The 24,871-nt window shown below is 39.1% G+C and overlaps 1 protein-coding gene across 1 annotated transcript in view; it reads right to left on the bottom strand.

The window, feature by feature from the left end:
- The window catches only part of aplf (aprataxin and PNKP like factor), a 38,693-nt gene that overhangs the window by 1,816 nt on the left and 12,006 nt on the right, over positions 1–24,871 (bottom strand). Inside the window, exons 3-9 of the mRNA XM_036544934.1 lie at positions 20,035–20,106; positions 11,694–11,854; positions 8,719–8,923; positions 8,431–8,554; positions 4,452–4,633; positions 3,870–4,195; positions 2,484–2,612 (exon numbers count right to left, since the gene is read on the bottom strand). Of these exons, the coding sequence (XP_036400827.1) occupies positions 2,484–2,612; positions 3,870–4,195; positions 4,452–4,633; positions 8,431–8,554; positions 8,719–8,923; positions 11,694–11,854; positions 20,035–20,106 (1,199 nt within the window). The remainder of the gene's footprint in view (positions 1–2,483; positions 2,613–3,869; positions 4,196–4,451; positions 4,634–8,430; positions 8,555–8,718; positions 8,924–11,693; positions 11,855–20,034; positions 20,107–24,871) is intronic.

Genomic DNA, 24,871 nt, shown 5'->3' with positions numbered 1-24,871 from the left:
AAGGATAAGGGGATCACCCTTTGCACTCACCATTGGTGTACATTAGACAAAAGAACCAGTTCATTAATGTAGTTCGTGCTCGGTACATACACCCTAAAGAACTGTAAGACTCTGCTGTCGTGTCGATGTACATGTGCGTTTCTGAATGTGACAAAGACACTGGCTCCCTAAAGAAGCACAAAGGGTTTTTCACTGAGGGAGACGCCATCCTGCTCATTGCACAGATACCGATCGAGAACAACCGACTCAAGACTATCAACCACATCTCTGCAATTTATACGCTAATGTGCCCCTGTAAAAAGATGAGAGCTGGGTAGGAAAAAAAAAAAATCTAAAATGACAAACCGAAGAGCACAAAGCAACAAGCCACGACAGCTATATGGATCTCCCCATGGCGAGGCAACACAGAGAAGGAAAATTTCACCCTCACCTCAGGGGAGGACAACAACAAACGTCACTTGCAATGAGGGAATCGTTTTGGATATTCCCACCTGATTATTATAAAATTACACAGGCCAAATGAAACATTTGACCCGACCTGTATCTCTTTTGATAGGACAGACATACTCTGCTCATTACACATACACATATACCCTCTAAAGAGCAAGTTTATTGGTTTGTTATCTTGTGCTGTAAGAACAAGTAAAATCTGGTCAGTCTGGACTGAATTGAGCCACTAATTGTTTCTAATTGTATTAATACAAGTGAGATCTTGCTCTTTTAGGTCTTCAGGTATAGCCAATTTTGTTTGTTTTTTTTGTTAACAATAACAAACTATTATTTTAGAATGGCAAATATAATTTTGCACGTATAATTATCTTGTTCCCCAAAGGCTGAGTATAAAGCCATTATTAATGACCCAAAGCAGGGGTGTCATCTTTGTGCATTGTGTCTATCCTCAGACTAATCCATCCTGCACTAATTACACTGTGGTCTGAAAAAGTGCTATAAATATCCATGTTAATTTACAGTTACAGAACATTACTCCTGAAGTACAGCAGCAGAGTCCGAAAGTGATTTAGTTCTGGTCACCACAGCAGCCAATTTTAAACAGAACAAACCCTTTGCTTTTTACATTGCCAATTATCTCAAAGATGACCGTAACACCCCTTTGCTTAATTCACTCTTCCTACAATGATTCTGTGATTTAAGAAATAGTCATGCCTTATAGTCAACCATGTGTTTTCAAAGCACACGTTCTTTGGGGTGTGTGTGGGAGAGGGAGATGTATAATGTTCTTGCTCAAAAGTGTCAGGCAGCTTTGCTTTGTTGGTAATATCAGAAGGTCTTACAGTTTTCTACCATTGCAGAAAATATGAGGCAAAGCAATGGAATTGTCATCCTGAAAATCTGTCTTTACAATCAGCAATTGTAAAGAGGATCAACTTCAAGCCAAGCTGTTCAACTGTTTTCAAAAAGATCACGGGCTCCTGAGTAGCTCAGCAGTTAAGGCTGAGGCTGAGCTCTACAGCCCAGTTTTGGTCCTAGTTGTGTCACCAGCTGACGATGCCCAGGAGCCCAAAGTGGCTAACTGAATCAATTTTGTTCCACCGAGGACAGCAGTGGGTATGTCAGCAGTTGCTCATCAACCACTCTCACACACACTCTGACTCATCAGGTGCATTCGGTTTACTTAGACCACGTCAACGAAGCCGCCCTCCAACTGGCAATTAACTCGCTCGAGGGCACTTGGTGGATTGCAGCGTGAGAAACGGTCCCATTAGCGCGTGAGTGTATCGGAGGATTGCGATCACTATGCCCCACGCTCCTGCACAAGTACAAGCATCATATCCCCGCTGCCTTGGATGAGAAAGTGATTTTGTTAGAATGAAAGTAAGACTGAAGACTTGTGATGAAGCTTGGACCGCAGTATTTATATTTTACGGCATCAGCATAATTTTTAACATGCCTTTTTGACTAAATAACAGCAGCTGAGGTATTTTTAATATCTTGTAATGGATGCAAAATGTAAAAATCATTGAGGTTGCTATGCCCAGCCTTTAAAAGTCTGATCATCATGAATCTTAAATCTGCATGAAACTTAAAGGCCTATGAAAAACAATACATCAGCAGGAGAAATTTCAGTGCTCCGCAGCTGACCTTATGCTCTTGAAGGACACATGTGAATATCATTCATTTCTCTAGAATATTAATATCCACACAGTAAACACCAAGTTTACCGTTGCCTTTCCCTGCTGAAGTATGCCATTCAGTGAAACGGGACATGAGAGCTGCCTGAATGTCAACACTCTTCCACAGTACTCTCCCGCTGACAGAAGAATGGGGTTGCCCAGTGTTTTAAAGGCGGTAATTATCACAATCACAATCATCATCTACATCTGAATCGTTCTGCTGAGTGAAATCGCCAGAACAAAATTGCCATCGTAGTGTCTCAAAGTATTTTTTTTCCCCTCAATATGGAGCTTGTTTACCGATTGGTTCTCACCACACCCACGCTAACTGCATGATGGCACAGCTCCTACCTGTAGCAGGAGGTGCCGTACGGACACTCCGGTCTGTCATCATCCTCCCCTTCCTCCTCCTTACCCGCCCCTTCCTCAAAATCACTGTCGCCGGGGTGACTGCATTCCTGAAAATGGACTGGGTTCTTCCTGTGGGTAAAAAACAGAGAACACAGACTCTTAATAAATGTGAGTTAATGGTGACAGAAATGGATCAGCTGATTGTTGGGCTAAATCCACTTTCAAGTGCAATCAAGACAGAAAATCCAGCTGCATTCTAAGAGCATTACCCAAGCAGCTAGCTAATGCTCCATGCTTGTTTGTTTCCTCCCTGAAACACTCGATAAGTCATTGTTTTTGAAATAAAAAAGACAAACAAAAGTCACACAAAAGAAAATCAGTTGCAGTTCCTGCTCTGAACCCTCTCTGACTTCATCAAGTCACCCAGTCTCCAAATTGAACATTCACACCTTCTGATTTACACGCTTTCAACAATACACCAACTGCGATAAAACTTCACGTACCAACGTAAAAAAGCAAAAAAGTCTGTCTGAAACTGCAGGATGAGAAAAAAGGAAAAAATGATCACAAATGTTCTGGATTTATATTTAGTAACTGACTCAGTGACTATCACAGTCAGAATAAAAAAGGATTTTATTCTGAGGAAAGCACCATTTACTTGATTTCCCCTGGCAATGGCATACGTCACTGATACCAAAAGCATGAATGGAATTATATGAAACTTTCACTGGCAAGTAACAAGTTGAAAGCATGTGCATTTCTTGACACATAACAAAATACCCTAACTTTTAAATCATAACCTGACAGCATTTGTTGTCTTTGCTATGTATTTCCGTTTCAATTCGGGCAAGATTTTAACAACACTACTAATACTAGTTAAACAACAACAATCATCAAATAATACTGCTTGCCTGTGCAATCTTGGCAGCACAGCACCAATGAAATGAGAGCTACACATCAGAGAGGCGGTGGGAAAAAGGACTTGGCAACCATGTTGAGGGATAATCACCCTGCTGTTTATCTTTCCACAGCAAGAGGGACAGGCAAGATTTCATACAGGATTGAAAACCAAGGCTGTGGCTCAAGCCCAGTCACTCCCCCTCCCCAAACCCCCCCACTCCACCCCACCCCACCCCACAGACGCCTCTTTTCTAGACTGCTTCATGACATCGCAATGGGTGCAGTTTGGGACACTGCTACAAGTACAGTGCCCTCTGCCTCTCTGCAACTTCATACTATGGCACAACTGTCAGTTAAACCCACTGCCAGCCGATCCTTTTCCACAATATTACCAGCAGTCACTTGGAGGAGGAATCACTTAATTTCCCTTTAGCACAGTGTGTCTCTCCCAGCTACCGTTGTCCTGAAACTGGGGGTGCATTTTACCTGTAGCAGTCCTTTCCATAGGGACAGGGGGTTCTGGGATGGGCCTTGGCCTGAGAGGGGCCCAAGCTGCCCGTTGACTGCCCCACTGACACTGCACAGTTCACTTCCTGACCCCCTGCCTCAACGATTCTGCCCTGAGGGCGACGCTCCTTCTCTCCACTGTCTTTGGGCTCCTCTCCCCGCCTCCTCCGGGGAGCACTGGCCCTGAGAGCAGACCCTCCGCTCACTGTCCCCTTCTCCTCTTGCACATCGTCAGACTCTTCCCCTGTCTCATCTCTGCTGGGCCTTGCTGGTCGCCTGGCCTCCACTGCTGATGAAATCACGGGCTGTTGGAAAAATTTTAAAAATCAGGCTTGCAGGGCAGCTACTGAAGATGAAATATCCTGCTTTGCTCACACGTTGTATTCAGCATGAGACCAGCTCAAATACTTACCAAAAACTCTGAACCTGATGACAAAAATATGAAATTGATCAGTTCAGTCAGGCAAACAGCCTGATCAAAAGAGGACCATCTACGGAAGAGGTAATTTAAAAAAAAAAAAAAACACTCTGCCATTACAGGCCACGTTTTCATTAAGCTACCTTGGGTTTTGTCTCCTCCCCTTCGTCGCTCCGAATCCTCTTTGCCCTTTTCCTGGGCGTACGTTCCACTTCGGCCTGCTCCGATTCCTCTCCCGAGGAGACCGTCCTTCCCCTGACCTGTTTCGGGCGAGGCTGCTTGGCCTGTGTGGGCATGGCCCTCTCCCTGCCTCTTCTCATGCCACCTGCAAAGGAAGGGGGCTCTGTTCATCAGATACCACTATCTCAGGCCGAGCATGAACCAGAAGCATGAAATCTTCACCCTTTTTCCCATTCACAATTTGATTAAAATCCTGTTGAGGTTCTGGAGCATGTAAGCCCTGTTCTATGTTCGTCCATGTTTCTTATCAGCTTATATCAGCTGACATGGTCATAACTGGAATATCTTCTCTTGGTGTGTGCTGCCAGGGCCATTCTGCATCACAGGGTGAGAGTGCATTGCACCGTTCCAATATAAATCCCACTTTCCCATTTCAGACCTCTTTCCTCTCCGCTCTGAACAGTATGATAGATAGACCACTCTACAAACTATGTACTTTCGTCAATTTGACTTGACAGAGCATTTCATGCCCAGAAGAGACTTATATTAAAAGAAAAATGAAGTCACTCTTATTTAACTATCCTTATTATTGGCATTATCGTTGTACAGTGACCCCTGATGGTATAAATCCACCTCGTAACTCCTGAAGAGTTCATTTTTGGAAGCAAACATTTTAATGCATTTGTTGTTGTCTCAGCGACAGGGAGCACAAGTGTTGAATTTTGAACTTCACTCATCCAAGCGTCCTTTACAAACATTACTGTCAGCGATATAGTTAACAGCTTTTGTTGTAAGTTTCAAGCAAGGAGACAAGTGGCACGTTTAACATTACACCAACTATGCCTAGCGCATTGCGAATGAACTGGATGTGTCGGTGTATGTGACTTAACAGTCTGTCTCAGCTGCTGTCTGAGACTTTGACAGCTAAATATGAAACAGAGCAGCTGACTTTAGTCACAGAAGTCTTCTCAATGGATCATCATTTATTGATATTGTGGTAAACCGAAAAAAGATGATCCATTGAATACAGATAAGATTTCACCTTTTCATACCAGTTTCTCTGTCATACAGCATCACGGCTATGGCTCAGCACTGCCTGCTGGATTAGCATTCTACTGCCTTGCTTCACAGCTCAATATTAAATAAAAGGCTTTGTGTCAGGAATACCATCCTAGTGCAATGTTACTGAAAGCTCACTGAGTGGTCCTCCCTCTCCCACGCTCACTCCCACATACCGCAAATGCAGCTACTGAAAATGCAATCAGGTGCTAATGGCATTTTTTTTTGCTGTTTGAATAGAACAAAAATATATTCTTGTTATTTTTGTGTTCAGAATACATGTCCTTGTCTGCTGTCATGTTTATGGAAAAAATTGCACCCCATGACCAGATGGAAAACAGTAAAGACTGAATGGTTTAGAAAATGCCACTAATTTCCACTCCCAATCAATTTGAATGTGACACAAAATCTGTGACAGATAATTGTGTTAATTGATCTATGTGGGTATATGGGCATTGCTCACACACACCAGGTGGCATTTTCAATCAAGTTATTAAACCATGAACTGTTAAGCCTGTAAGGACAAGACGTTTACTGCATTTTCATTTGAAAAGGTCACTTGTCAAAAGCCAAATAAGCAGATGCTTCATTTTATGAATGGCTTCATTTTAAGGTTTTGTGCCACTGGAAATTAAGCAGACTTGGGTAAAACATAACAACATTTATAAAAAAAAATGTCTGCACTAACTTCCCTAAAAGCTGACCATCATCTACACTAAAAAGACAGACTTCCTCTCTGATAATAGGCAAGTCGAAATATTTCAATGTTCAATTTCAATTTCAACGCTTTTTCTTTTGAGTGCACTTTAAATCAATAAGAGGAATTTCGATCACAGTTTAAAAGGTGCTCTCCATGTGTTCTTCTCTATTTGTCCTGTAATATGTCATGTCTTGGGCAACACCGTTCCGTCTTTAAAGAACAAATTAATTACTTTTCATTACCTGAGGCTGGATATACTTTTTTTTTTTACACAACATTTGAGCCTCTTGTCTAAAGGCAGGTGCCTGTCAGCTTGTATATCTGATACTGTCAATGAGACTGTAAAAGTCAGATTTATAGCTATTACTCCCATGACGACGTGCAGTCATCACCCACGGCTGATGGTTATTAGGGCATTATCTGTTATCAATGGAGTCTGGAATAGAATTGCAAGACCCTTTAAGCAAACAAACAAAAAAAGGTTCCACAGTTCCCTTTCTAACATCTAACAGGACGGCACAGGGGAGGGTTTTGACTCCTGAGAGGACATTACAACCCTTACAGAGGCAAACAGTCATGGTATAATCGTGATATAATCACCTAAGTCGAGTGTACAATGTTATAAATTAAGTGGTTCAAATACAAATGGCCAATAATACATGACACATTTTCGTCATATCCAGAGTCTATCAGATAGAAAAAAGATGTGATACACTATCAATGTTTGACCTTATATCTAGTTGTCAGGCGTACTTGTATTCCAATAGGAATGACATCAGCTCGGGAACTTCAGAAATTAAAACATGACTTCACGTGCTACATAGGAATGGTCACCTACATGTCACTCTCACTCAGAAATTGTCCAATGGCGCTGACCACATATTTGACTGGAGCCTCAAGATCCTAGCAGCCTCCACGCCACCATCTCCCAACCAACACTCAACACACTTGAGAGATCTTCATCTTTGACACATTTCCTCTCTCGGTTATGTGGCTGTGACCGTGTCAAAGATAAGGCTTAGGCCAAAGCTGCTAAAACTTAGAGCTCCCATTTTAGCTGCTACAGCAGAGGTGAAAAACTGGTGGTGTGTTGAAGGGGAAAAAAAAACTTTACTGCAACACCATTCCAGGGCTTAACCTTATAAGCCCACCTTTATTTGTGAGGGATTTTCTTTCCACTTGTCATTTCAATTCATCTTAAATGTCTGGTGAGGGGTGACTAACTAAACAACTGCAAACATCAAAATATGCTTACAAAAGGTTCTGGAATACATCTCATTGGTTGACTTTTCACAGATCCTTCGAGGAACTGTAAGCCACCATTTTGTGCACCACTCTAAACTGACTAAAAAAGACTATTCCGCAGTTGGATTTATGCTCCATACACATGGGATAAGCTACAGAGCACTTTAAAAATGGATAGTCTCATAAGTTATCAACAATTTAGAAGCAAGATTTTAAACCTTCCCAAAACAGAATGCAATTGTTTTAAGCTGTTTTAAATTGTTTTAGTTGATTAGGTTTATGGCCTCATTTTCATTAGATAAAGAAGAATTCCCATTAGAAACAGTTTAAAACAGCACACCAAGAAAGACTGAAAATGTGTGTGTGTGTGTGTGTCTGTGTGTGTGTGTGTGTCTGTGTGTGTGTGTGTGTGTGTGTGACAAGTGATACACACTTCAGAGGCTGAGGGATCAGAGATATGTTGGCTAAAACTGTTCATGTATTGACTGGCAGAAGTACTATCAAGTACGAACTCCCTAAATTAAGCAGTTACAACAAGAATCTTGCACTAGGGATTAATTTGGTCTTATGAAGGCTGCAGTTTTTTTCATTACTTGCATATATTTTTTGGTTGCCAACGGTTGGCAAAACGTCTTGCTCGGTGAAATTTGATTTCCTTGGGCAGGACCTGCAACCGTTAATGTAGACCCCTGGATAGTTTTTGGATTGTCAGTTTTTGGACACGAACACTGAATGATTAGGGAAGATAAACTGAAAGTAGCGTTTACGGTATAGCAAATTTTCCCCAGCCACTTCACCTTCACCGGGGCAGAGGTACACGATGCAAAAAACAAATGCCTGCAACCCAAGCGGGAATGGGTTGGGACAGCTCCACAGCGTAAGAAGAGTAACACAGGAGGCAGGGACGAGATGGGTGTGACCGTGGAGTGCAGGAGTACCTTTACACGTCGAGGGGCTCTTGACATCTGGAGCAGCGGTCATCATCCAGGCAGGCAGCACCCTTTTCCTTTGCTCCGGCTTGGGGCGGTCCTCGCTTCCTGATCCAGAATATCCCGCGCTGGGCTTCGAGAACACACCCGCACGCTCACAACACCAGTGTAACGTGATCAAATCCCTCCCCATTTTATACTTTCAAATAACGATAGCCCCAGGCGTTCGCAAAGGGCACATTACAGTTATTCTAAGACATTTGCTTAATCTAATTCAGAGAATCAGGACTCACACACCTGTTTCTGAGAGTGAGGAGCCTGCGTTTCGGCTCCCTCTTCCTTCTCACCCGAGCAAGCTGGCGCTGATCCTGTCGGCTGCGTTTTTCGGGTGACACTTTGGGTCAGGTCACTCTGTCCATTCGGTGGCTGGGGGTGCACTGGCTCCTCATGTGGTTTAGGGGATGTAGAGGGTGGCTCTTCATCTTCTAAACATTGACTATTTCTGTGAGGAACCACATCAAATAAACTCAGATTTGACTGGCTATAAATTGCGCTTGCATGCTTACACGTGCAACATGTTTTGTTTGAGATTTCATTCACTTGTAACTGTTTTCTTGATTTTGTCAGGGGTAAGTCCAGGCTTCATTCTGCAGGAAATTCTACAAAAGGAGAGCATATAGAGTTCTAGGCAGCAATGAATGAGCATCTGATGTCAAGTCAGGTGCAGTCTGTGCCTCAAAACAAGTAAATGTCAGTTAATAAACCAGGGCAACCATATCCAGCAAGTTACTACAATATACCGAGGTAGTGTTGATAATGCCTCAGCTACTCAGGTACTGTTCAATAAGTCCAATTCTTATAATATTTTTTCATGGTACGTTGGACAAAAAAATAAAACCTGTTTTTCAAAAAAAAGCTCCCTCCAATCAATAACTTTAATTCCGGTAATTATCTAATCTTAAAAAGAAAAAAAAAACGCAGATGTTTTCACTCAATCTCTTTCATCAGTGCTTTTGTTTCTACTTTATACTGTTCCTGTACACTGTACACATGCGAGAGACAAACCTATACAACAATATGACATACAACAGTGAATGAAGATACAACTTATAAGACAGGTGGATATATTTTTGAGTTTTTGAAAATATAAACCATCTAAGTATTTCTGATTTAAAAGACTGGAAACTTTTTGAACCCTGTCAGATTATCTGAAAGCCCCTAGTGACAAATTAAGATTGGTTGGGGTACTTCACACATCGTTATAATTGGGATGGTTATTCATCCATGTGAGCAGAGTGCTGGTTGTGCTCATGATAGCTGACAGGGTTAACTACATGCAAGCTACCTGGCTTCTGCTGAGCTTGCTGGCTCCTTCTAAAAATTAGTGAGAGAAATTCACGCTATTGTAATTGTGTCCAAAGTGCTGAGAGGAAATTTTTGCTCCAACCTGAAGTTTGTAAGAACTGAAGAATGAAGGAGCTGTGCCGGTAAGGTATCTCCTGGCACTGCAAGTCATATCACATCCCATGTTTGATATTTAATTACGATTACGATTCTGCAGGCAGTAGTTTTCAGCAGGCATGACTGATTTTCACTGTTTTCTCAAAATTCAAAGGTTAAGTATCTCCCTAAAAATAACATGTGAGCACCTGGCACTACACCAGGTGCGATTATAGGAGAGTCGACCACCTTTGGATTCAAATCAATGTGTATTAATTAACGAGGTGCCTGTCGTATCAAACACATTCCACAGACCACTCGAGAGAAAGGTAGCACAGCATTATTTTTTACAGATCACAAGCTGTCAACCTGCTATAACTGAACATGCAGAGGGAACGGATACCACTACCAGCAGATCTAAGACCTCAACAGCCCACTCCAAATCTTTGTAATTTACAGAATCCTGTTCAGGTTGAACTCGTCATTGAGTAAAATTGAGTGTTTTGTTTAGCTTGTTTTTAAGCCATACTTCAAACAGAAAAAGACATCAAAGATACAGTCAGCAGTCAAGAGACAATGGGGTACTGTTTTCAAAGATCACACATCCCAGAATTACTTTTTTTTTTTTTTTTTTTTTAATCCTTCCATTCAGACGTCAGGCATATATATACAGCTTTCTGCCCACCTATTCACCATTCCCTCTGTGATATACACATTATTTTATGCATTTCATTTCCATGTTTTAAAATTACAATGAAGATTTAAGGCATATTTTCAATTTGATGCAGATTGGAGCAAATATCAGTTTGTTTCAACCAAGCATGCAATCACAAGGCAAGCTTCAATTTTTTGAATAGTACTACAGTCTTAATTATTATCTTAATTATGGTAAATATCATCCACATGTAAAAAGGGAAATGTTTCAATCTGTGAATTAAAACATTTTTGTTTATCACATTGCTTTCTGTAAACATCTTAAAGCCACACACACCAATTATATTAATGTTTAAACTACATTTTAAGTGCCTTTTTATATTTGTGAGAAAAAGCTTCAAGAAATAAATGTGCTAATTCAATAACTGATACATAAATTTGCTCAAACAGAGCAAAGAGAGAGAGAGAGCGGGAGAGATTTAAAACTTCACTACAGGGTGATATTTCTGGTTAAATTACCATTTAATAGTTTTAATTTTAATTGTTATGAATATTATTTATATCAAAGCTAATTCATATCAAAACTAAGCTGACAATATGGAGCAACGAAAGTAAAAACTGAAACTCAAGAACTCACCAGTTTTTTTTTTTCCCTAGTAAAGCGCTTAGTTGAATTTTTTCTTGTAAACTCATCAGCAAAAGTGTTCTCGGTAGAGGCATTTTCTGGCGCTACAGTAAGAGTGTTCTGCCACCACACCACAAAGCCCAGATGTCAATGTGACTGTAAGGTTTGTGCTTAATTTTGAAAATAACTCTGAAACGACTGGTATAAGTGCTGTTATTTTTATCACTCACAAAGACAAAGTGTGGGTGCAGCCATTGCTGGAGAAAGAAAAAAAAACAGTTCTGTAAATAAACATAAAAAAGTTGCTGGGAGCAGTTACATAAATATGGGAAAACTGCAATGAGGTAAAAACTAGACTTAAGTTTCCGAAAGCATGTGTGGGCTCATATTCAGCTTTGTCTGACTGGAAGTCAACAATATCGGTTAATCGCATGGGTATCATTTATCATTCATGCGGACTGCACCTACGTTACAATTTGCCAACGTCTTCGTTGATCCTCTTACTATGAAAAAACTGTTCGCGATGTTGTGTGGGAGTCAGTACGGGTGGTACCTTTGAGTGCTGTCGGTGCTGATGGACACCACCCTGTAGATGTATTTCCCAGGGAGGAGGGAGAAAAGGTCCCCGGGCAGCAGCGTGTGCCACTGGTCTCTTTCCAGCGGTTCCGGGCGGTCCTCCAGGGATGACTGGCAGAAGCAGGGATTCAGGTGGGTCTGGTGGGGGGGGGGGGGGGGGGTAAGTGTTTTGACCTTAATACTCATCCCAACCTATTCCTCACATTGAAGTATCTTTTGGGAGGACACACGACAAGGCTAGACTCACATCAAACACGGGCTGTGAATAATGGCGGGCCATACGTGAGTGCAGAAATAGGACAGTGGATGCACAGAAAGCCTATCTCCTCTGACACATCAGCGAATCAACCATCTTCATCAAAATTATGACATTCACTGCAGCTAGCACAGGCAAAACAAAAACCCGCATCTGAACCTCATGAGAAAGAGAATAACATTCTCTTTCACTCCTTCATTCATTTCACTCACTGTGATTATCAAACTTGAGTGATTTTAGAGTAATGATGCAAAAGGACTCAGAAAACACACTAACCCCCTCCGCGCCACTCATTTTCTGGGAGATCAAATGTGTAGCTTTCTGTGAACGCAACTTCATTAGCATCGACACATTAAATAAAACAAAAATTACGCTTTCAGGTATGACTAAATTGCAGCATGTTTATTGAGCATTATTGTTGGACACCCACTCTCGTGTCATGCGGATCTGAACGCACGACTTCGAAACAATTATGACTAACAGTTAAGAATGCCAGCAGTGAGGAGTAAATTATACGGCTGTCTGTATCGTTCTGCTTGAGTTACCATTCGTTTTCTTCTATTCCTTCACCTGTGCCGTCACAGTCACAAAAAGGTCTACCACAGTGAACGTAGGGGACTGGGGCTGCTTTTGTTCCTCTTTTGTTCCTCGTTGGCAAACGCTCCTCTAAATTCAGTATGATGACATAAATTCAATCCAGCAACACTGGCGCATTCCTGCCAAGCTCACCTTGCTGAATGGCCCAAATAAAAAAATTAATAAATAAAAAAATAAAAAAATCCACAAAAACGGTCATGTTTTCTCTCATCTTGGGAGCAGCCTGATGTATTTCTGTTGTCACTTTCATAAATCACCCAAGACAAACACTGGCCGAGCAATAAAAGCCGCACATTGCTGCATCAAACCCGTCACTTTCTGACCAGACCAGTGGTGTCCTAAACCTGTAACTGCTGAAAAAGTCATCCTCTTATCAGATTACCAGCATCGTGACCTTAGCTTGGCAAGACGTTTTTGCTTTCGTTTAGTTAAGGAAATGACGCATACTTTTCACTGAGGCACATATTAAAATGATTTCTTTCGTATAAGAAACATAAATCTGACATGTGCATAAACACTGAGCTGGGTTCTGCATACCCTTTATAATCTCCAAATGTCCTGGCCAACACTGCACTACTGCAAATGGATTGAATACCTGGTGGAATGATAGAGCTGGAGCTTCGAAAACACCATTGGACAGTGTGAGGAAGACCCTTCACCTTCCCCCAAAACAGATTGATTAATTAATTGTCAGTTGTTAAAGAGTGAGTGTGTGTGCGCTGTGTGTGCGTTTAAGGGTCCTTGTTGCTATAATTTCTACTTTTCCCATGACTGAGCTCATTTTATTCAATCACATCCAGACAGGCTACTTTAATTATCCATTTGTAATTGTCTTTGTCTGTGTAAGAGCCAGCCATTGGTTAATGAGCCTCACCTGTCTATTCAGCTGTTCATTAAATACAGGTGTGTGGTTGGACTTTTTGTGAGGAGTTTGCTTATGGCTATGTAAGCTCAAGGGTGGGTTTTTGTTTGGTGAGTTTTTAATAAAGTACTTTTTTTTTTTTTTTTTTGCTCCTGGTGTGCCAGCCGGCTTCATCACAGACCACTATGGAATTATCATATTCACATCGGGGAAATAATTTGGGGAAATAATTCCGTAGGACTGGGTTTTAATATTAATGTTACACAAAGCTTGTATAGCCTGTATATTAAGCAGATTTTGGTTGAGTTGACTTACTGTGAGAGTTAAAGAATGTCATGTAATGTTTGCAATTGTCATGCATTGAGCCAGAAAAAACAAATACACTTCATGTTGTAAAACATGTTTCGCAGTCATCTCCATTCCCTTGACAACGAGACCTGCTCCCTCTCACAATGCTTTCTACAAAGGGTTACTGTCTTTACCGTCTTAACTTTTTGTGAGAAGTGATGAGGCCACTTTTAAAAGCCTCCACTCAAACTACAGGGGGTGACCTTGCCAACATCTTCTTGACAAATCTACATTTGGATTCAAAACCCCTGACAGTTGCTCCTCCTTTGAACCACATGCGGTTAATTACACTCTGTTAACATCTGATCTTAAAACAGCCAGACTCTGCATCACAGCATTTTGTATAAATGTGCAGGACCACTTGGACCTTACTCTGTGTTAATGCCTCACTTTGCCTGAAGTTTCATTGAAATTAGGCACTTTTGCCAAGGGTGCCATGATTATGGGGGAATTCACTCACTGACACTGAATTCTACTGACCTTGTCTGCAATGTAGCTAGGCCTTCTCATATACTACAGTATACTATAGGGTACATGTGTTTAACTGCACCACATGCACAACATTACAGTACATACATTAACACATCAAAATTTTTAAGTGAGGGTTTTTACCAGGGTATACTGATGCTGAGCACACTATTAAACTGCATGTTATATAAACAGCACAAACAGAGAGCTACAAACCCAGTTTTATTCATTGCCCAGAATGACAGCTTCATGAAGTACAAACACAGCTTTTCTTGGTTCTCTTTGATTGAGGAAAATAAAAGCAATATTTTTCTTCAAAGTTGTCACTGAACATGGCAATAAGCACTGGATCTCACCTTCACGCCATCAGTCTTTTTTTTTTTGCTTTCAAATCTCAACAGAAAATAGGCTCAATCTCTCGCCTCACAAGTAGAACTGCATGAAATAAAAAACCTACATGAAAATAAAAGAAAGACCTCCAGACCTGTTTTTTTTTTTAATCCTATTTAATTGAGAAATGTCTCCAAAAATGGAGCAAACATTTTATGCAGAGTATTATGCAATTAATTAATGGGAGTGATATTATTTTTACTTAATTGAAGTATCACTGTGAGAATTACTACATCCTATCATATCCTGTTTTCATGCAAGAAAGATTTGTTGGATCAAGTGCATTTTGCTCTACTGTCTGAGAAGGACTAAATTACATTAAAGACTTTTGTCTAACACATTACACATAGTAAAATAGGAGGGGGCAGTGAATTAATCTTTTTTTCACATCCAAGCATCCCTTAATGGAGTATTTTATTCATTAAGGAGATTGAGGTCGGCATGGCTATGCCTGAAATGGATGTCGACATGAAAAAATGAACTTGGGGGAAAACAGTGGATTCTTCAGATGCTTTTGCATCAAATGAAAATACAATGTCTCTTTTAAGCAGATAAGTTCCATTTTCAAGGACAATGAACAATTTATGCTACTTGTGTCCTCTTCTTTTTGGAGAAAATGAGGAAAAATTGGCCTTTCAGTTATCACACAGCTGAGCCTTTTTAGATTCAAATTCTAGACAAACTTGCTAATTTTCCCCTTTAAAACCAAAAAGACATTTATTTAAAAAAAAACAAAAAAACAAAACTGTGATTTCCTGTGTTGCGTTGTCTGCTTATTGAAAGGATTTGAAAGATAGATTTATGTAGGAAACAGTACTTGTTTATTCTAGATCCCTCATATAAAGCAGATTTCTGAAGGACTAAGGATTTGTTTCTGAAATGGCATGTAAGTGTTGTTTACCACAAATTTACCACTATATCAGTGAGAATGAACAAGATCGTGAGGTGGTTATCAAGGACAAAAAAAAAAAACTGTAAATTGTGACACAGAATTTCATTTTGCTTTTACCAAAGCAGCTATTTGTGTTGAATACACAGTTTACACACTCTACAGGAGAATGAGCACATACTGATTCAATCAATGATCATGTCTGAACATATTTTCTAAGTGAAGCTTTGCCAATTTCCTGTTGGGCCAGTGAGCTCCAGCCTCATGTAAATCCAAGCTAAATTTCCTGTGTGATCACAGGACATGACTGCTCCATTTTGCTTTCCACTACTATGAATAATAATAATGCTTATTTTACCATTTAAAAATATATCAAGCATCATACATATCTACAATAGAGCTGGGGTATTGTTTCTAGGCAACCAGCAAATTGATGCCACTGAAATATTGCCTACAACATTATCATATAAAAAAGAACAGAAACATGAGACCACAAGCTCATAATTTGTGGCCATAAATAAGTACGAAGCCTCTGACCAAAGTGTGCCTTGGTCATTATCTTAAGCAAGAGATATGACCACAGAGAACATATTACCCCCAAAGCCAAGCCTTAATATCAAGTAACAGTAAAGCTTGTGCCTCCGCCTGAAATTAGTGTCATTTGCAAATAGCTGAATACGAACATTTTGACAGGCCCTGGATCTCAGCGAGTCAAAAAAGAGCAAGATTAATTTCCATTGGGCTTACTTAAAAAAGTACATATGGCACCTAAATCTCTCAGTCTTTCCCTGTGATTAAAAGCAGGACAGCATATCATTAGAATGTTGTATGATTTTGTTACTGTTTTCATCTGCAAGCACACAGCTGCCAAATAGCCATTTGTAAAGAAGGTGTGCCAACATGATTACAAAATAAAGACAATCTTTATTCCGTAATATATTTTGCTGTAGGTAGTTGGCCTTTGCAGTGAATAAGCCATTTTATTCCTGCACTGTTAGCAGGTGTTTCTTCTTTACCCAGAGGCAAAAGAGATAATTGGAGACTTCTGTCTTCTCAGCCATATTGTGAAACGATATGGAGCCATGTTTCCTGGACAGCTGAAATAGGTCTTGCTATGCATGTAATAGGTTGCACTGAAAAGGCAGGTAAAAGCAAGAATTTAAAATTGCTAGGTCTGATAGTAAAACCTTTGTCCTTTTTTCCTGTCAGTGCAGCTTTGTTTAAAATAGATCCTTCATTAGCTTTTGGCTAAAACACAACTACAGCAATACCTATAGCAGCAGTTGAGGGTTGTGCATTCGGGTCAATGACGTGACATGACTTTTTGGTGTCCAAAGCATATTTATAAAATAAAATATTATTATTATTATTATTATTATTATTATTATACTACACATTCTGGCTCATCTGTCCTCTATTTATTATGTGAATGAGTTTGTACCTAAATAGAAACAGAAATTTGACATTACAGTGACCTCAAAAGTGCCAAAATGTCATACCGGATATCCGTCCACACCTTAGTTGTGAATGTAAAACTGTTACAAAAGTAGAAAAAAATCAATTAAACTTAAATTTTATCCATTAGGCATAATTATTCAATTGTTTTAACAAATAAATTAAAGTTTTGTGGCTGTTCTTAAGATCATTTCAATTTGAACTGAAACACTTCTGTCCACTTACTGCGGTTACAGTCAGTGTCATCCCAGATAACAGACATTCAGTAGCCATTTCATTCCATAATGGATTGTGATAGTCATCTGACAGGAAATTGCATCATAAAGAAAACCCTGGTGAACCCCAAGGCAGAGAGCAAGGTGAGTGAGTCTCTCCTAAAATAATAATAATTTGGCCTTTTATATCACTGGTGTACTTTGAAATAAAAGCGTGTGTCATACTGGACAGCGCTTACAAAGTGTTTATAATGTTGTTTTAATTCAAATTTGTACATTCGATATGAAAGATGACATCAACCTTTTGAAGGTCAAATTCATAGATATCCATATATTTATTACTTTTTTATGTTTTGAGAAATGTTTTTGTGTTTTTTATTTTTTTATTTACATGTATTTCCCAGATAAACAATGGCAATAGCCACCCCCCCCAGTTGTTACTGAATTTTTTAACTTAAATTATTGACTAATAGTTTAATAATTTCAAATTAATGTTTTAAGGTTTTCAATGTGATTTATGTTCCAGATGCCACTGTCCAATAAAGACAAGATCCAGCAGGATCCATGCAGATCCAGCAGCTACGAAAGAGTACCTTGAGAAAAGGTATCAGTGAAGTGAAGTGGAACAGTTGAGGAATAAGGGCAGTTCAGTAAAAAAAGAGCACTTGATTAAGAAAAATAAGAGCTAGTCTTATGCATTTAGCAGCAGGTTCTAGATCAATCTACACAAACATATTAGGAATGAACTGAGGAATTATTTTGCTTGTTTTCACATCATCTCTTTTCCTGTGTTAATCTCATGTCTAGCTACAAGGGGCTGGGAAGATAAAGACACCAATCTCTGCACTAAAACCAACAGAGAAGGGAAGGGAACAATGGAAGACAAACCAGAAGAGTCGCAGGGAGAGAACCTCACTCCATCAGCAACAGCCTCGTGACCTTTCACCTGAGCACTCACCTCAACCCTGGCCTGTGCAGAACAATGAACCACAACAACACTCACCACTGAACCCCGCACCAGAGCAGGAACCACTCGCACCATCAACCCCCAACTTAAAATGCAACTCAAACAATCAAGAAAACAATGTCAGAAGCTGAGGAAGACATTGGAAAGGTCTAATAACATCTAATAAAAAAAAGACCAATTTAAGTGAAAAATACAAACCAAGGGGTGCTAAGAAAGTAGCAGTAGAGAGGAAGGCAAAAATTGTCCAATTCCTGTGTAGAGATGAAAACAGTCGATTGTTTCCCGGCAAAAAAGACACCACAAACAAAGCAAAGGAAAAGATACAAAGAAGAGTCCTTCTAAAACCACTGAAGGAACTGCAGTATAATGAAGGAGTGGGAGAGGATTTATCACTGTCATACCGACAGTTTATACGCCTGCACCCCTTTAATGTGACTGAGCCTAAAAGAAGTGACCAGAATATGTGTGCTTGTATAGACCATGAAAATGTCAAGCTCCTTGCTAGCAAACTACATCAGAATGGCCTCCTGAAATCAGTGGCCACATCAAATGTTTAGAAATCTAAAAGATAGCATCAGGAACACTGAGGTGGTAGTACACATAGACTTCTCCGAAAACTACGAGTTTAAGTTGAATACTGAAATTCAAGCATTTCATTTTGGTGGTAGCAGAAAGCAGGTGATTATTCATCCAATAGTTCTGGTGTGCTTAATTAACTTGTAATTGACCAGTTGTAGAGGAGATATTTAAGCAATTTGTTTTTTTTTCCACTTAAACACTAAAAAATAATCCCTACAAAGCTGCCTCTTTCCCTAGCCTGATGAAAATATAGAGAGATACAGTAACAGAAAAAATACTACACAAGAGAAAAAACATATTTCCTTTAACACATGAAATCAAAATGTAACAAATCAAAGTTCATCTTGGAAAATAAACTGAAACAGGGTTTTGTAAGGTCAACTGCTGGAACATAAAATTAACTGTTATACTTCTATTTCACACAGGGAACACTGTGCAAATTGGTTAATAAAGTAAGTATACAAAGGACTTGTGACTAAGAGTCATAATCAACACCTGGGCAGTTAGAGTGACATTCTACCTGGATTTGTTCTATCTACACAAACAAGTATGGTATGAAATATTTAGCATTTTATAACTTTGACGTTAGTACTACTTGAAAGTTGAACTTTTGGGGCACAGGGTCTAATTATTCATTCTTGTGTCCACATCTTGCGCTGCTTAATCATACTAGCGCGTGTTTTTGTTGTTCTCTGGCCACATTCTTCACATGACATGAACTTGGCACTGAATGTATAGCTAATGGTTTAGTTTAATCATTTTCTTGTCAATACTTGAGCAACAACAGACCTGAAAAGCTTGTCCATAGCCATTAATTATGAGCAAGCATAAAATCAGAGAAAGAAACACAAATAACTAGCTGGCTAATCTTGTCTTCAGTGCAGGATGTGGCCAGGACTCACTCACATACTCTTTGTTTTTTTTTTTGTAAATTCCACACAAATACACTCATCATAAATTTACACTGACCCTTTAGGAAAGCCGAAGGGACAAACTAGAAACAGATGCAGAAATCAAAGGATGAAGGTTTAATTCAAGGCTAAGATAATGTTTTAGAAGTGTTGATACTTGGCACTGAGCACTGGTTCATTTGAACAGCTGTACTGAAATCCAAATATGGTCTCAAACTTTCAATTTACTTTTGGCTAACAGGCCGTTCAAAATGACATTAGTAAAGAATAATAAGCATAGCCGGCAAAGGCAGGCAATGGGCACATGTGAAATGTGATGAAGTTAAGACAAGATATGATGAAATAAGTCGGCCTAGCTCTTCAAAGTCAAGGGATACATACAGGTTTGATGCGCAGCTGCCCCCCCTGATTTTCCAATAATCCATGATGCCTGGAGACTCTTTTATCGCTAACCTGGAACAAAGGAAATGCAAGATGAGACCCACATGGACACTAGTATGGGCAAACACAACAAGATTAAAAGACTTCATCAAATGACATCTGCTAACAATAACAACTATCAACTGCATGTGAAGTGAATCAATTCAAGTTAGAAAAAAACAACAGAAAAAAGCGTATTTCCTGTTACCAATCCAATCTTAAAAAAAATTCATCTGACCTTCGTATTTGCAATGGCTATAGAATAAATAAAAATAAAAAAAAACACAAAAATTCAGCCAGAATTTTTGTACCAGACCTTTTGCCCTCCATACATGCACACACTAATTTTAATGACCAGTAATTCATATCAGCAAGATGTAGAGACAAGGATCAGGTCTTGTAACCCAAAGGTTGCTGGTTCAATTTAGGAGCACTGCCGTTGTATCCCTGAGCAAGATACTTAATCCAAATTGCTTCAGCAATGTCCAGCTGTATAAAAAGGGTGATGTATAAAATCAACTTAAGTTACTTAGGTCACTCTGGATAAGAGTACCAGCAAAGCAACTAATGTAATAATGTCATGCTGAAAAACTGGTCGGGTTTTGTGCCCATTTAGCTTTGCTTGTATTACAGTGCCAGGAGATAACACAAAATGCAGACAGCCACACAAGATGAAATAGTGGAATGCACCCCCCATATTACAGAATTATATAAACCTTGGGAAAACAGGAGTAAATTATACTTACTGTAATTACTATTGCTCATTTATATAAATGGTCTTGCCTGGGTATGTGACACTATATTTCATATTTTGTTTACTGATGACACTAACCTTATTATTTGACACACCAGTCACACAAATCACAGTTTTGACACACCAATCAGAAAAGCCAATGATGAGTTGTCATGTATTTCAAAGTGGTTTGAGATTAACAAAATATCTGTAAATCCAAAAAATTGTCATCTTTTAAAATAAGAATAAAAGGTGGGGTGCTGGGGGGGGGGGTTGACATTCCATTCACAGGATAAATATGATAAAAACTGGATAAATAATCTGTCACATTTACAAATAATAAACATCAGGACAATCAATATTAATCACTAATATGTTTAACTAAAATGTTGGACATAAGATAAAAACAGGATTCAAAAAAAGAAAAAAATGAATCTGATGGACAAAAACACTGCATGTGAAGGGACCATGAATCATTAGTCTAATAAGAAAGTTCAGGATAACACTTCCAGACGATGGATTGGATAAATACAGTTTTACCCACAGCCAGGTTGAAGCTCATTATCATGCTGGACAGCACCCATACTAACCTTGCTTACTTGTTCCTTAAACTCAACTTGCTAGCAACTGCAATACTTTTACTTTGGGTTCAGTTCAATAAAGTTCTATTTTAAAATGTCACGATCACTGGAAGCCAATGAAGCAACTCATGTAAAACATGTTTAAGTACAGCTACTGCAAAGAGGACCAATTTCGACCAATTTCATGTCTGGCCGCTCAGCATGGCAAAGTAGGCAGTGCGGTGCTGTTTGTACCACATTTATGTTGCTTTATGAGAGAAGTTATACAAAGCTGTTCATTTTACTGTGTAAAGAAGAAACTCATGGCACATTTAGAAAACAATTCTCTTTAGTGCTTGAACGCCTTTCTGAAACATGTATTACTCTGAATGCCTTCTTTCAATGCACATTGGTTTTTGTTTTTTTTTGAATTCCTAAAGAAGAGACACTGTCTTTCAAATATGCTTTACAGTTTCATTATGTTCATTACTTTGAAATATTGTTAATGAAAAAAATGTTCTTTACCAATAATAAAACAAATTTTTGACTACAGATCAATTCAGCACAAAAAACATGCATTCATTGTGGTGACAAGAGGGTAGCCTTTTTTTCAGGGTAGCCTGAAAATCTTCAGGATCAAGCGCTTTCTTGCCAAGAAGTAGAACCGACCTATCCCACAGTGGATCCGAATGAAAACTGGCAACAAGATTAGGTACAACTCCAAGAGAAGACACTGGAGGAGGATCAAGCTGAGCCTATAACTGTAGTACTGCCATCCTCACCAGCTTCCACAACCCCAGCTCCAATCCCATCTGACCAGACCGGTAGAGAAGCCATGGAATCTATACCAGCATTCATTGTGGTGACAAGAGGGTAGCAGATACTCTGGTCATCTTTGTATGTGAACAATAACAGTGAGACAAACATTTTTAAAAATGAATTCATAATAAAACTATAGTGATGCTCCATGGAGTGATTTTTAACATCTCTCATTCTTAGTATATGTCCCATAATGTATATTTAGTATGTCTAATTAGTTTGATGTCTCATTAATGCTTCTTTTCAAATGAAAGGAATTATTTTTTGTGGCATCACATGGCATTCCATGATGGTCAATACATAATTTAGAAATATGTGGCAGTCCTACATTTTAAGCATTTCTTCTTTGTGCCAAAGGTCAAAAATCCCAAAACTGGTCATCCACATTCTTCCATATGGAAGAATTGATGTCCAAAATAATAAATTATTTTTCTTATTCATTGCTGAAGTTTTATTAATTTATTCATGTCTTGGCCTGCGTGCGTTACTCTGAAAAGGGCAAACTAAAAACCAGGAGCACATTTTATATGACCTAATAAGGTAATTTATTTCTTGACTCACAGGGAATGATTTCACCAAGTTTCAACTCCTTCATCACTTTTTTCCCCAAGTTAAGTGTGTTGACAGAACCAGACACAAGGCAAAGGGCACAACCACTCCACCCAGCCACGGATATACCTTTGAGGACAATGATTACAAAGATTTTAGAAAGCCTTTGAATTTTTGAGGTTTGAATTTTTCAGTACCAAGACAAGACTCAATATTAACCCAATTTGCCTGTGAGTTCATTTGATTAGACCTTCTGGTCAAAAGTATCTTGTTGCAACAGAACGGGCCCATAACAATAAAAAATTCAGAATAACATTTACCCAAAGAATGAGAAAGGAGAATGCTTAATATTGCAAGACACAGACCTTTTGCGTTTCATGGCAAATAGCAAAAAAAAAAAAAAAAACAGACCAAAAAATACTGTAATTACTGTGGACTATGTATCATTATAGTAATTGATATGCATCTCAGTATTGCCAAAGCCATCTTTTTCAATAAACATTGCTGGAAAAAAAATATATAGATAAAATTATGTATCGTAGGCCTGATTGAACTCTTGTCTTTAATGAAAATGAGTCACCCTCCTGTTTCATCTCTGGTTGCTGTCACTTAAAGCTATGGTACAAAGTCATGGATGTTACATCATCCAAAGCTTTTAATTTACAGGCACTTTCCAGGCACCCCAAGATGTGCTCTTTTAAGGGAGCCAACCAAATGCTTCTGAGGTTAATGCAATCACTGTCAAATCACAACAAGAAGAAAATATTTTTCTGTTCCTGCATTAATATTATATAAATCTGAGCTCTCTTTCCTTCCATTAAGATGCAATTGGTTATAGAAAATTTGTCTTCATCCAAAAAAGGGACATATATTATATATATTCTCCATCTATAATCATAATGAAGTGGACACAATGGGGACACCTTCATCACATGCATATATAGTAGAGCTTTTACTGATTCCTTTTAGTCTTTAATTTCAAGTCTTCCCTTGTTGTCATGTTCATATCCATCTGAAAGTGGCAGCTGTAAGAGATCCCCACTGAGAAGTTGCAAATAACAGCATTTCAGTATACTGTAAGATTTTGGTCCAGTTCCCTAAACCAGCTCACTCAGTGCAGTATAAGATAGCACAGATCCTCTCACTTAAGGTATGCAAGTGCCTGTATTCATTTGTCTAGATGGCCTTATTGTAACCACAGTTCTGCTCACAGACTTCAATTGTTACTTTGGCCGCAGCTGGCCATTGCAGCAATTGGTACTTCTAAAGAAACCGGTGATAGATGATTGAGAACTGTTCTTGCTAGGGAAGATAATGTAATTACCAGACCTCCTGTATTTCACCACCTGTATGCTAATTATTGTCGATCCTGATCAAAGCTCTGTATCAGTATAAAGAATGCCTTCGCTGAGTGCTCAGGGTTCAGATTGACTCCGTTGAACCCAGAGTGCGTTTTCACGTATTTCTGACAACTGCCGTTCCTGTAAATAAAGAAGTCTTTTCTGCCAAGATCGGGATTGCGCCTTGTTTTACCTTACAATACATACATACACACACACACATATATATATATATATATATATATATATATATATATACTGTAGCAAATACAATGACTACAATATGATATTTAATTAATTAATTAACTAACACATTCATAAAATTTCTAACACAACAACAAAGCAGGAGCCAGGACACTGACACCACCACAGCAAAACAACCAACCTCCCTACTAAACAGGAATACACCTGTCTAATTAATCAGGCTAATCATGCAGGCATTGCTCATTAGGTAATGACTGGCTTCCTTTACACATATTCCTCACTGAGCACACAATTTTACTACTGGAATGAAGCTGACAGAGAGCTTTGTTATTGGCGTGTTTGCAAGTAGAAATGGAGCTCCTTCAAAGACACGTTCAAACATTCATCACACTAACATCAGCCTGAATCAAAGCATTTCATTTTCATTTTTTAATCAATGTAGTTCCCTGTCCGCTGGGGTAAAGCCTCTTCATTCATGTACGTGAGGATTCCCCCTTCCAGTACGCACTGCACCTTATTGAACAACAATGGTCCAATGGCCCACATTCTGTGAGATAAAAGGTTACCAGGCTGTCTGTTTCTTGCAATTACAC

The sequence above is a fragment of the Megalops cyprinoides genome, chromosome 1 (genome assembly GCF_013368585.1).
Source record: "Megalops cyprinoides isolate fMegCyp1 chromosome 1, fMegCyp1.pri, whole genome shotgun sequence".
Classification (NCBI taxonomy): Eukaryota; Metazoa; Chordata; class Actinopteri; order Elopiformes; family Megalopidae; genus Megalops; species Megalops cyprinoides.
Note: the sequence above shows the minus strand (reverse complement) of the source record. Positions and strands in the feature narration are given on the sequence as shown.